Source organism: Nelusetta ayraudi, unplaced genomic scaffold (genome assembly GCF_046127955.1).
Source record: "Nelusetta ayraudi isolate G7.1 ecotype Tasmania unplaced genomic scaffold, CSIRO-AGI_Nayr_v1 ptg000009l, whole genome shotgun sequence".
Classification (NCBI taxonomy): Eukaryota; Metazoa; Chordata; class Actinopteri; order Tetraodontiformes; family Monacanthidae; genus Nelusetta; species Nelusetta ayraudi.
This window is the reverse complement of record NW_027466059.1, coordinates 973,835-985,911: the sequence shown is the minus strand read 5'-3', so window position 1 is coordinate 985,911 and position 12,077 is coordinate 973,835. Positions and strand designations below refer to the sequence as shown.

Below are 12,077 nucleotides of genomic sequence, written 5' to 3'. Positions count from 1 at the left end.
TGATGCTGCACCTGCAAGTCCAATTAATAAAAAGAGATAACAACGATCATAAAGTCTGTGTGCGTGTGTTTGTGGGATGGGGGGCGGGTACATGACGCACGGGCTCCACCTGACGCGTGACGCGCACCAAAACTCCGAACTAGACAGAGACTCCCCCCCCCCTCCCCCTCCCGACCACCATCACCACCTCTCTCTCTCTCTCTCTCTCTCTCTCTCTCTCTCTCTCTCTCTCTCTCGACTCCTCCAGCTCCCCCCTTCCGACCACCACCTCTCCTCCCTCCCGCCCCCCACTCCTCATAAATCTATTGGCTGTGCTCCTCGGCTCCACTACCGGGCTCTTTGCCGATCGGGCTGCACTTGTGCGAGATCTTTTTTTTTTCTCAAGGGGGGTCGACAGGAGGGTGGAAGTTGGCAGCTGGCGGCTCGCGGCGAAGGCGAAGGGGCTTTTTTTCCTTCTTCTTCTTCTTCTTCTTCTTCTTCTTCTTCTTCTTCTTCTTCCTCCTCCTCCTCCTCTTCCTCCTTTTCCCCGGCGCTTGGAATTATGAGCAGAGCTGACCCGACCTGCAGCAACCTGTCTTGAAATCCGTTCCCGATAAAAGCGACACAGACACACAGACACAGAAAGAGAGCGAGAGAGAGAGAGAGAGAGAGAGAGAAGCGACCATGGAGATCGGAGTGCGCATCCTCTTGGCTTTCCTCGTCCCTCAGGTAAGGCGGGAATGCGGTGTGAAGCGTGAGTGTGCGCGTGATATGCGGAGACTTTCACATGTCTGTTTTTTTTTTTCTAATTCATTCATTTTTTTTTAATTATTATTATTTTATTTTTTTTGGAGGGGCGCAGTTTTACGGCAGTGGCCCCACGAAGCGACCCGCGATCTTTTTCTGCTTTTGTTGCAATTTCTGTGACCTGGCAACCCCCACGACGCCACATACAGACAATCCCCTGCAACTTTATCCAGAGTGAGACTCCCCGGCTCTCATCAGGCTCTCCGGCCACCTGGAGTTGAACAGAACAGCGCGTGCCGGTGCCAAGTTTATTCCCTGGTCATTCCATGCCCCCCCCCCCCCCCCCCCCCCCATACTGCTGCTGGCATCTAGTTTGGAAGCCCCCCCTCTTCCGTTAAACAGGAGACCAAGAATTACCGATCTCTCGTCGCCGCCCTCTCACATTCTGCTGCTGGAGGAGCCGAAGGGTGAACCAGGGGGATGAAAAGAGAGAGAGAGAGAGTGAGAGAGAGAGAGAGAGAGAGAGAGAGAGAGAGAGAGAATCGCGGCTCCGGCTCCTTGTCTCCAGTCACATCGATATTCCGCTCAGCCACCAAGTTGAACGTTTCTTTGGGGCTGCTGCTGCTGGTGCGTGTGTTCGCGCGCACGTGTGTGAGTGCGTGTGTGTATGTCTGCGCGCGCGCGCGCGCGGGCGTGTAGCACTTGGCGGATGAGGGAGAGAGGAGACAAGAAGAGAGGAGGCGGCGGCAGCAAGCAGCAGCAGCAGCAGCAGCAGCGGCAGCGGCAGCAAGCGGCAGCGGCAGCAAGCAGCAAGCAGCAGCGGCAGCAAGCGGCAGCAGCAGCAGCGGCAGCGGCAGCGGGCTACTTGGCCGCTCCGCCGTGTTATTTGTCGAGTCTCTGCGGGTATTTGAGTCCGCGCGCTTTCCTCCTGCGCAGATGTGGGAGCCTCCGGGGATTCTCAATAAAGCCTTAATTCCCACCCACCACCTCTCCACCCCAAACACCACCCACCGCATCCCACTGTTTTAGTCAGTCACTTGCCTGTTTGACCAGACTTTAATATGGGGAAGGTTCTCGGAACAGCTGCTTCTGCACACAGGAGCCCCCTTTATGGTGGAGGAGCAGGTTTTTTTTTTTCTCCCTTTATCATCGTCATTGTCATCGTCATCGTCGTCATCGTCATCACCCGCTCCGGGGGTCAGTGCTCCTTCAGGCGGACGACCTCGGCTGGTCGACCTCCTCTGACCCTGCAGGTCAGTGTCTCGCCCTTGCGTCTCCTCCTCCTCCACCTGCTTCTCCTCCTCCACCTGCTTCCGGGGGACTGAGGTACAAATTGATGGATCAAAGTTAAATCCAGAGTGCTGGTTTTGGTTTTTAACGAGGGCTGCACATCAGGAGGAGCGCTAAACAAAAAAAAAAACAAACAAAAATAACGCCCCATTTGAGATTATTATAGCAAACACAGTGGAGGTTGGGGGGGGCAGACGCATGGCAGGCAAACCGCTCATTCGTTGGCCTCTCCCGCTCCCCCCTCCCCCTTTCCCCCCTCGCCCTCTCCCCGTACGACGGCAGCAGCGGCTCACTTGATGATTCTCGCGCCGACCCGCGGAGGCTCTCCCGCGTCTGCTGTTTGCTGTTCGTTTTTAATTGGCTGAGGCGCAGAGTTCAACGCCTCCCCCCTCCACCCCACACCCCCTCTCCCCGGCGCCGGGAGCTTCCTCCTCGGGCCGCGATTCAGACCAAACCGGGACCCAGAGAAAGAAGCCATTTCCTCTTTGATTTTTGCCCCCTTTGCGCCCGGCCGCGAACCTCCCGCCTCAGAGGCCGTTTCCACTGACGGATTAAAGGAATCTTCACGTCGGATGCGCGAGGCAGCCACGGTCTGGGTTGGGGGTGGGGGTGGGTGGTTGGGGTTGTCTGCCTCCGGCTGCTCCACCTGAAGCTGCGCGCGTTCCTTTCCTTTCTTCTCTTCGGCATGTAAATGAATGCGCGCATCAACTCCGGCTACTCGCGCCATATGTCAGCGTTTTCCCCTCCAGCGACGCGATGCTTAAACTTTCCCTGCTCGTGTTACACACACACACACACAAACACACACACAAAAGTGAACATTTGTATTCCAACTCGCTGCTGCACCCACCCGGTGATGTTCTCCGCCAGGAGAAACAATATAAAAGAAGCGCCTCCCCGGCTGCTCTCAGCATTTCAGCAACGTCCCGCGGTGCTGCTGCAGCGGCGCGTGTGGGATCCGACACCGCCGCCGATACCTGTGTGGTATCTGTTCTTTTGGGACAGGGCTGCCGTTATTCCCAGCTACCTCTGTCACACACACACCCACACACGAGCAGCGGCCCCTCCCCTGTTCTCCCGCCGACACGCTCGCCAGTCTCCTCCGATGGAGCAATGATTCAGAATAAGCTCAACGCAGCTGGCAGCTGCAGGTGCTTCAATTTCCTTTTTTTTTTTTTTCCTTTGACTTCTCGCTTCTCCTCCTTGTCTTCGCTTTGTCTGCCGAGTGCAAACACATACCTCCCACCCACACACACACACAAACACACACGCACGCAAACACCCGTCCTCCCCTCGCAGCCCTTTAGAACCCACTATTATTAACCTCAGTTAAGCTCATTTGTTTGTGTCTAAATGTCGAGCTCTCCTCCTCCTTTTCCCTTCTTTCTTTCTTCCCTCCTTCCCCGACAGCACACTGGGGCAGACGAGCCGTCCCCTCGCACGTTAAAGTCCGGGCTGCGACCCGGGCTGTGTCCGCGCGGCGAGTCACCTGTAAAAGTTTCCTGTTTAGGATGCAGAAAGAGAGGGAGAGAGAGAGAGAGAGAGAGAGAGAGAGAGAGAGGTGAGACAGACAGTTGCCATGGCGTCCTGCGACTGGCGGCCGTGTGACACCCGCAAAGCCCGGAAAGCCAACAGGGTCGGAGCGGAGCGTCGGGAACTTTTTGTTGTTTCCAGTTTTAATGAATGGACAGAGGAGGGCCGCGTTCCTGCGACCAACACACGACAGGTGCTCAGTGATGAGCTCGATACTCGTCAATAGAGCTTCCGCGCTTCCACTCCCGAGCGCCGACTCCACTGGTATCAGTCGTTTCTTTCTGTCTGTTCCCGGCTCGGGGAAGCTCTAATCACAGACGAGGCCGTCGCTCCTCAGTCACATGGACCCTCAGAGGAGTGGAGGCACGACTCTCCGTGTGTGCGAAGCCCCCAGCGGCTCCCCCCTTTTACACGTCTCGCTGTTCACAGCCAGCCGTCAGAACGACATCTTCCCCAACCCCCACCAACTCCACCTCATTACCTCCATGGAAGGTGTGTGTGTGCGTGGCTCATCCCTTTCAGACCTTCCACCTCCACCGTTACAGCCCGCCGTTCCAGTTCCGGCCTCCATCATGATGGAGACTAGTTAAAGGAGCCAGGAAAAGTCTCGCGGTGACACTAATGAAGGAATGTCAATCATTAGGGCAGGATGTTCTCCGTCTCTGAGGAGAACGTGTCGGGCACGTTGTGAGGAGCGGTTAAGGAGGCGTCAGAAGGAGCTTCACGTGCAGTAAAGTAGGAAGAAAAAAGTCAAGAAAAATTTCATTATTTTCAAACTAAATTACAACCGCAATCGCCACCGCAGTCACGACTTTCACATCGCGCCCGACCGCCTTGCCAGGCTCTCGTAGAGAAAGCGTTTCGGTCAGTCTCAAGCTTTCGACTGATTTTTTTTTTTTTTTTTTCTCCAAGCAATCGGTCGGTTTCCTTCCTGTTAAATAGGAAATAGGTGGGAGGTGTAAGTGCAGGCAGGGATTCGCTGAGAAGTCGCTCATCCGTCTTGGCAGACTCACGCAAGACTCGATGGACAACTTCTTGGCATTTGTCAGTAAATTTTCTGTCAAATTACATAAATCACCTAAAAAAAAAAAAAAAAATACAGTTTAAAGTGTTTAAAGTGGAGGCAGTGTTTTGAGCAGCCGTCCTGGGCGTCACATCAAAATGTGTCCTCTCTCTCTCTCTCTCTCTCTCTCTCTCTTACTCTCTCTCTCTTTCTCTCCCTCCGTCTCGCGGGCGATCGCAAAACAGCTTTGTCATGTAAGTGCTGGCTCGCCTCCAGCAAATGTCGTCTCGCTCGGTAACACATCCCAATGAGTCGGACTAAATGCGATGGACAGATGGTTCGTCCAATAACCTTCCAAGTTTTTATTTTTTTCAGTTTTTTTTCTTTTTGCTCCCCGCGTATCTAAAAATGTCCCTTTTTTTTTTTTATGGATGACGAGCGACACCAGTGCGCCTCTTTATCTTTGTTTCTGTCACCCTCGTCTGGACCCTTGTCGCGCTCCGTTTCTCCAGCGCTCGGCTGCACGTCAACTAAATTGCACGACACGCGACAAGCCCGCGCAGACATATATGGGCGGAGCTGCCAGCGTGTTCCAGCGGAGGGTGACAGTGAGGCTGCAGTGAGGATGATGACAAGTCGGTGCTCGGACGTGCTTTCTAGAAGTGCCTCGGTGTGGCGCTAGTGTTAAATTACTGAGCCTTTTTTTTTTTTTTTTTTAATTTAGTTCTATTTAGTAGTTTGTGTTTAATGTAGTTTGTGTGTAGATGATCGAGTTTGCAGCACTTCAGGCCTCTTTCTAATCAATGGATGTGTCTATCCTGCAACTGTGAAGGCAACTTCTCAGCAGCAAAGTTGACTTACTGTTGCTTAAAAGGGTTTCTTCACTTTCCTTCCTTATCACTGCTGCTGCTGCTGCTGCCTCAGCTCCTTCAGCGGAGCTGTCGGTATGAAGCGTTTGGACACTCTGCAGAAGAAAAAAAAAAAAAGATACAGAGAAAATGAAGGAAAGTTTGCAATCAAGCACCCCGCAGAAAAACCCAAACTCACACAAAGTTGTGAAAAAAAAAACAAAAAAAAAACTCAGATCGGCTTGAGTGCGTGGAGTGCAATCCCGTCGAGACGTTGATGCCGTCTGTAAGTGCTGCGGCGTTACCGTGGCTACGACAGTCAGCTCGCACATCCTACAAGTGGGCTTTGAGATGGCACTTTTTACTCGCGCCGCTATGCTTAGCCGTGCAATTTCCCCTCCTAAGTTACGCCCCGAGTTTCCCAGGGAAATATGTGAAGTGAGGTGGTATTTTAAAGAGTCAGTGAAGACTCTTTACAACATACAACATGTTGTGATAACATATATATTTATGTATATATATATATATATATACTAGGGCTATATATGCAGTACTAGTGCTGTCAGTCAATCAATTAATTAAAATTTTAAATGCCAATTAATCGCATAAGTGTCCTGAGTTAACTCGCAATTAATCGCAAATTAATTGTTTTGGTTTTTTTTTTACCGTTTTTTTTTTTTACCCTGCTCTATATGTTTCTTAAAAAGATATTTATTGTGTTTCTTAAACTCTAGGAACAATTGGAGAGGACAATAACAATTCCTTTGTGGAAATATCCTATTTTTATTTTCATTGGAACATTCCAAAACGATTACATCCTTAAACTGTGTGTGTGTGTGTGTGTGTGTGTGTGTGTGTGTGTGTGGGGGTGTGTGTGTGTTTGTGTTGGTGGCGCAGCAATGAAACATGATAAGCTGCTATAAAAAAAACGAAACAAAAAACAGAACAAAACGTACTTACTTTTTTATTTCCAAACAAACCGCATGTTTTATTTTGCTCTGTGGCTGCGATCGCGTCCCGCAGGATGCGCTCAGACCCGAGTGGTGCCGCGTCGTGCTGCGGTGTCATTCGACAGAGTCATGATGCGACGCGTGTGTTCCCAGGCCTGACCTTCTCTGTTCACACTTCTCTCACCTTTGCAAAGTGTAACAGGTGATCTCTATTTGTTTTCATATTCTAGCCCCCGCCCCCCACGAGTGTACTTTGCGAAGAAGCGCCCAGTAATGTGCTTTGAGGTCAAACGCCGTCTTAACTCCGTTGTCGGGGGCTATGACCTTTTGAGGGAAACGCACGTCTTGCCCCACCACCCCCTTCTTCACCGCCGCCTCCTCTCCTCGCTCTCCCGGGAATGAGAGCGGATGAGCGGAGGGCCGAGGCGAGGCGAGGCGAGGCGAGGCGCGGTGATAGAGGGAGAGAGAGAGGCAATTAAAGTAAATATGTACCCTTAGCGCTACATTACGACCGGCCTGTGTTTGATATGAGTGGCCTAATTATGCGAACGGGCCGATGGAACGCAATGGCAGAAGGTGGCGAGTGGAGAGCGAAAGATTAATGGCTTGTTTGTGAGCGGCGCCGGGTAAATGAAGCGGAGGGCGGGGGAGATGGCGACCGCGATGGAGACGAGCACGGCCGTTCAAAAATAAAATAAAAGGGGACTCGGTAATCACACTTGAAGGACGAGCTGTCGATTGAGTGGAGCTGGCGGATGGATTGGGTTTCAGACACGCGGGGAAACAAAGGTGAATAACGGGGGTAGTGAAAGAAAGGAAAAATAATATATATGTATATATAGCGCTGGATGTAAAGAAAGACAGACGCCGCATCTCCCGCCGCCGCCGCCGCCTCGTCTTCTATCTTTACAGCCGCCCCTCGACAAACACGGGGAGACGTTCCCAGATATTCATGAGTTATCCAGCCGCTCCGCTTCCCCTCGTAACAAACATCCCGACTCGTCCTCCCACTCCTGGTTCCCTGTCACACGCCGGCACGCCGATAAAGTCACGCTTCCCTGGCGGCACGCACAAGTTTTCTGTTTTTTTTTTTTTTTATCCCCCCCCCATTCTTTTCTACCTGTTCAAGGTGCATTCAAGTTCCAGTTCAGGGAACCGGCAGACGGTCTCCGCTTCCTTCGGAAAAAAACAAAACAAAAAAGTTTTCGGCCAATTTCACAACACTCTAAAGAAATATTTGTAAAAGTGTGTGTTTCAAACAAGGTGCAGCTATGCATCAGACACGCAAAGAAATCAATTTGTTTCACTTGTTAACAAGAAAAAAAAAATAAAACAAATTTCTTATACTTGCTCTCAAAGTTTGGGACCTTGCTGAAACTTGAGGGAACGTGATGCGGGTTTGAGGGTGACTGTCCTGGGCTGCGCCCCGGAGACTTACCACTGACTGTTAATGCAGTAAATCACAAATGCACGGGGGTGCCCAGAAAACCTTTTTTTTTTTACTTTTTTTTACGCCTCTTGTATTTCATTCAGACGGATAAAAGTTTCCAAGATCTTTCCTGAGCCGTGAATAATAGCCACTTAACATAGGTCACCGGGTAGCTGGCTTTTCATGACTGATTAAATTGTTAATTGTAGACACGGGGTCAGAGAGGCTGATAGAGATTTCTGCCTGCTGCACTTGATCTATTTTTCATGAGTGAGCTTCTTTTTCTCTCATTTTTTTTTGAGTTCAGCTGCTCACTGCTGGATCTTTGCTGATTTATCACCCCAGCACCGGAGAGGCATCCCTGGCCACAAACTACCTCAACTAGTCAATAACAAGTCTACAAAAAGGTGCCTTTATCTGTGTGCTATTTATTTATTGGCTGGGGGAATAGCCTTGGTAGTAGGTTTCTTTCGTTTTTAGTCCCTGAATCATCATGGGGGGTGGGGGGGGGGGTGGGGGGGGGCAGAGGGGGAGGGAAACGAAACCAAAAAAATTTAAATGCCCACCCTTGCCTTCTGTGCTGTAATAAGTACCTCAGGGTGGGAATGCAGCCTTTTTTCTTTTTTTTTTACCTTAACAATTCCAATTAGTAGTCAAACAACAAAACGAGATTAAAACCTTTAAAGAAGTGTGCTCATTCTTTTTTTAATTTATGCATATTGGTGCTTCTAAAGCCCTCAAAACCAGTGGAGGGGGTTTAATGAGGCCTCAGTGCTTGGAGTGTATTTCCACGACCTTGACCTGCATATCAATGTTATTATCATTACTACTATTATTATTGTTCCAAATTTTTCCATTTATCCTCCTATGGATGTGACTTCCAGCACACTATACATAATCCGCATCTTTTACGATATATGTTGTATATTTGTGGCCCGCAAAGTATTGCATATTTTTTTTTGGTATTCAAGTGCAGTTATTGTGTCTACTGTTGACTATCGACATGCACATCATTACCACTGATCAGCTCCAACGTGAAGGTCTTTCAAAGCAGATCCACGTTCCTTCCTCTTTAAAATTCATTTCCGCATTTCAAATGGTCTCAATGGTGAGTCATTAAGAACACAACAAACATAAAAAGTGTCATATGACAATCCAATTATTCGTACTTTTTTGGAGCGAGTACCATGGTAGCAGAGAAGCCGGATCATCATGCAAGATGCATATCACCTTGACGTTCACATTCCAAAGCTCCCGCGGATCCCAGTCCTCTGATGTGCTACTTTACTCTTGGAGCATGTGATTGTTTGAAGGCGTCGGCTCCACTTTTCCGTTCTTTCCCAACGTGACTCGGGGGTGTCGGGGGGGGAGGGAGGGGCGGGGGAGGGGTTTCGCTCCTCGCTCCGTGTTCAGCAAGTGTCTTTGAAGTAATCAAGTCCCTCGCCACCGCCGCCGCCGCCGTCGAACGGAACTGATAGCTGGGAAGGTCTTCTTGACTTTTGCAAGCAATCACTCCAGCTTACTCATTTCTATAATTTATTTCTCTTTGCCGCTCCACATCCTTCCTTTAACCAATTTATTTCATCAACTCTTTTCCTTTTTTTTTTCCCTTCCCTCCCTTCTTGCCTTCCTCTCCCAGCGTGTCTCATGTCTAATTCTCTCCAAGACGGTGCAACGGCTTCATCTCATGCTGGTTTCCCTCGGAACGCTCGGAAAAAGAAATTACCGAGGTATCAAGGAAAATGTATCTGTCCTTGAATGACACTTGGTTGAGTAACGCAGGGGGGCGTTTGCAGCTCCCAGTGTGTTGCAAACACTTTGATACCGGCCGAAGAACACGAAAAGACGAGAATGCTTCATTAAATATCCGTTTAAATGCACGCGACGCATCAGGATTTTGTTCAGATGGTTATTTATGGGACTCGGCAGATAGAGATATGAAGATGTGATTACTCAAGGAATTTGATGTTTCACTTGTCCATTTTGGATGGAGCCTAACAATTGTTATAAATCCATCCATCCATCCATCCATCCATTGCAGGGCATCCCATCTGTCTCGGGTGGAAGGCGGGGCTACGCCCTGGACACGGTGCCAGTGTCTTGCATAAATAAAGACAAACAATCATTTCGCACCCACACTCACACCTGCAGCCACTTTAGAGTTGCTAATCAGCCAAATGTGCGTCTCTTTGGACTGTGGGAGGAAGCCGGGGTGCCTGGAGAAACAAACCAAAAAAAAAAAAAAACAACCAACAAGCTGAACCAGAGAACTCCTGGTGCAGAAAAAGCACCGAGCTGCAATCCAACCTGTGATCTTCTTCCTTGTGAGCCGTCAATTTCCACTGCGTGGTCCGCCCTCGGCCGCTCTGCTGTGAAAATGAGCTGTCCGGTTTCTTTGCTACCAGTGAAGCCAGTTGGCAGTTGGCATCCTGGTGGTGCGAAAGAAGCAGTTTGATGGGTGTCGGCGCTCTGTTTGGAGCTGCGATGCCTTGCGGCAGTTAAACTAACTAATAGTTAGGATCCGAACTGCAGCCGCCGCCACCAGCCCAGTTTCTGTGGGGTTTCTTTTTTTGCTTGTTTTTTTTTAGTATGGCTAAACATTGCTTGTGGCTGTTACCTTGACACTGATTTGTCTTGTCGCCTGCTAAAAAAAAAAATCAGAGTGATTTCTGAACCTGAAATCCTTGTTCGTGGAATCTGTAGAAAGATTTTTTTTTCTCCTTCAGCTATACCTGGAAGCCTGCAAGTATTTCAACAAGAGATGCTAGCTAGACTAATCCAGCTCGTTGTGTCCCATGTTGTGCTTCCTTTGAAACTGCGGCACCAAAGAAACATCCTCCTTGTTTAAAACGTGAGCAGCAAAGAGTCGAACGTCTTTATCCGCGAGGCATCGCGATCTTTGCGGCGGCCAAGTACGCGTGCAAAAAGCTCAGCGGCCGTGGGAGGCGGATCCGAATCCGACGCGGCGCTCGCATGGACTTACACCACCGGGAGAAGTTAAACCACCGCCTCCTCCTCCGATTGAAATTTCGATCGGAGCCGGGCCAATTTTATCAGAAGGGGGGTGTTTGCATGACGCGATTTTAATCAGGTTGACGTTTAATCCAATTACTCGCGGTCCATGTGAACGCACCTATTGTCAGGCGTTTAATGAAGGGCTTTAAAGATAATTGCCATTTAGATCCACTTAACAGTTTTTTTTTGTGTGTGTGTGTGTGTGTGTGTGTGTGTGTGTGTGTGTGTATTCAACACGTTTTCTCTTATTTTCGTGCGTGCGAGTCGCTATTTATGAGCATCCAAGGTGTTCCGCAGTGTGAAGTGAGGCGATCACTGAAGCAGACGGGGCCGGGGTGGGGGGGGTTTGAGGGCGGGGGGATTGGGAAGGACTCATTTCAAGCGAGCAGACGAGACGCCGCACCGGCGCCCACGCAGTCGGGCGGCTTCGAGGCAATTAGAACGGCTCTTCACACCGAGCGCCTCCGGTGTCAGAGAGCCAACTTTTTGGGGCCGCCGACATTGACAGAGAAGGCTGCCGCTTCAATTCCTTGAGACACAATTAACGCCGTCCTCGAGTCGGAGGTTTATCTCATATTAATAGAGGCGAGGCGAAGGCCGGGGGCTCGCAAATGAATTAAGTGATGAAAGTGTGAAGTGGGGTGATGGAGAAGCCAAGCAAAGAAAGACGCAGTGGGACTCACATTTTACTCATCGGTGACACTTTTTTTCTTCTTCTTTCTGAGTTCAATCGGTCACGTTTGTTTTGCCGTATAGGGACGTTGCGTGTGTCACTATTTCGAATGTTCACTACACTGAAGCCACGGGAGGTTGTGGAGCTGTAATATCTGGTATATTTATTACATTCCAGTCTCTCATATCACACACTCTCAGACACAGAGACACACACGTGAGAATCCTTTCAGTCCTCAGTCATAACGAACGGATTCTCACTTTCAACCCCGCCTTCGCACTGTTGCTCTGATGCCACAGACAAAAGTGTGCGGCAGCTTGTCGGCAGAGTGTTGGTCATTAAAAGGCCAAAGGCTACTTCTGGTGGGGGGATTCTCGCTACGCTAGGGAGGTTGGGGTGTCACCCTGTCTTACGTCTCCTTTAAATAATCCAGTTCGCACTGACAGTGTTGCACATCAAGGCGCCCCGGCTAATACCACTGGCTTTTTTTGGGTTTTTTTTTCCAGCTGCCCACTCATTTCCAGTTGCGAGTGTTTGAGTCGATGCGTTCTTGCTATTTGCATACGCGTGCCATCCGCAGAGACTCTTGCCCGGCCCGCTCGTCTGGCTT

The 12,077-nt window shown here is 49.9% G+C and overlaps 1 protein-coding gene across 1 annotated transcript in view; it reads left to right on the top strand.

Moving 5' to 3' along the window:
* Positions 1 to 369: 369 nt before the first annotated feature.
* cdh13 (cadherin 13, H-cadherin (heart)) overlaps positions 370 to 12,077 on the top strand; it is a 278,759-nt gene continuing 267,051 nt past the window's right edge. Inside the window, exon 1 of the mRNA XM_076019216.1 lies at positions 370 to 708. Coding sequence (XP_075875331.1) covers positions 664 to 708 — 45 coding nt within the window. The 5' untranslated portion in view covers positions 370 to 663. The remainder of the gene's footprint in view (positions 709 to 12,077) is intronic.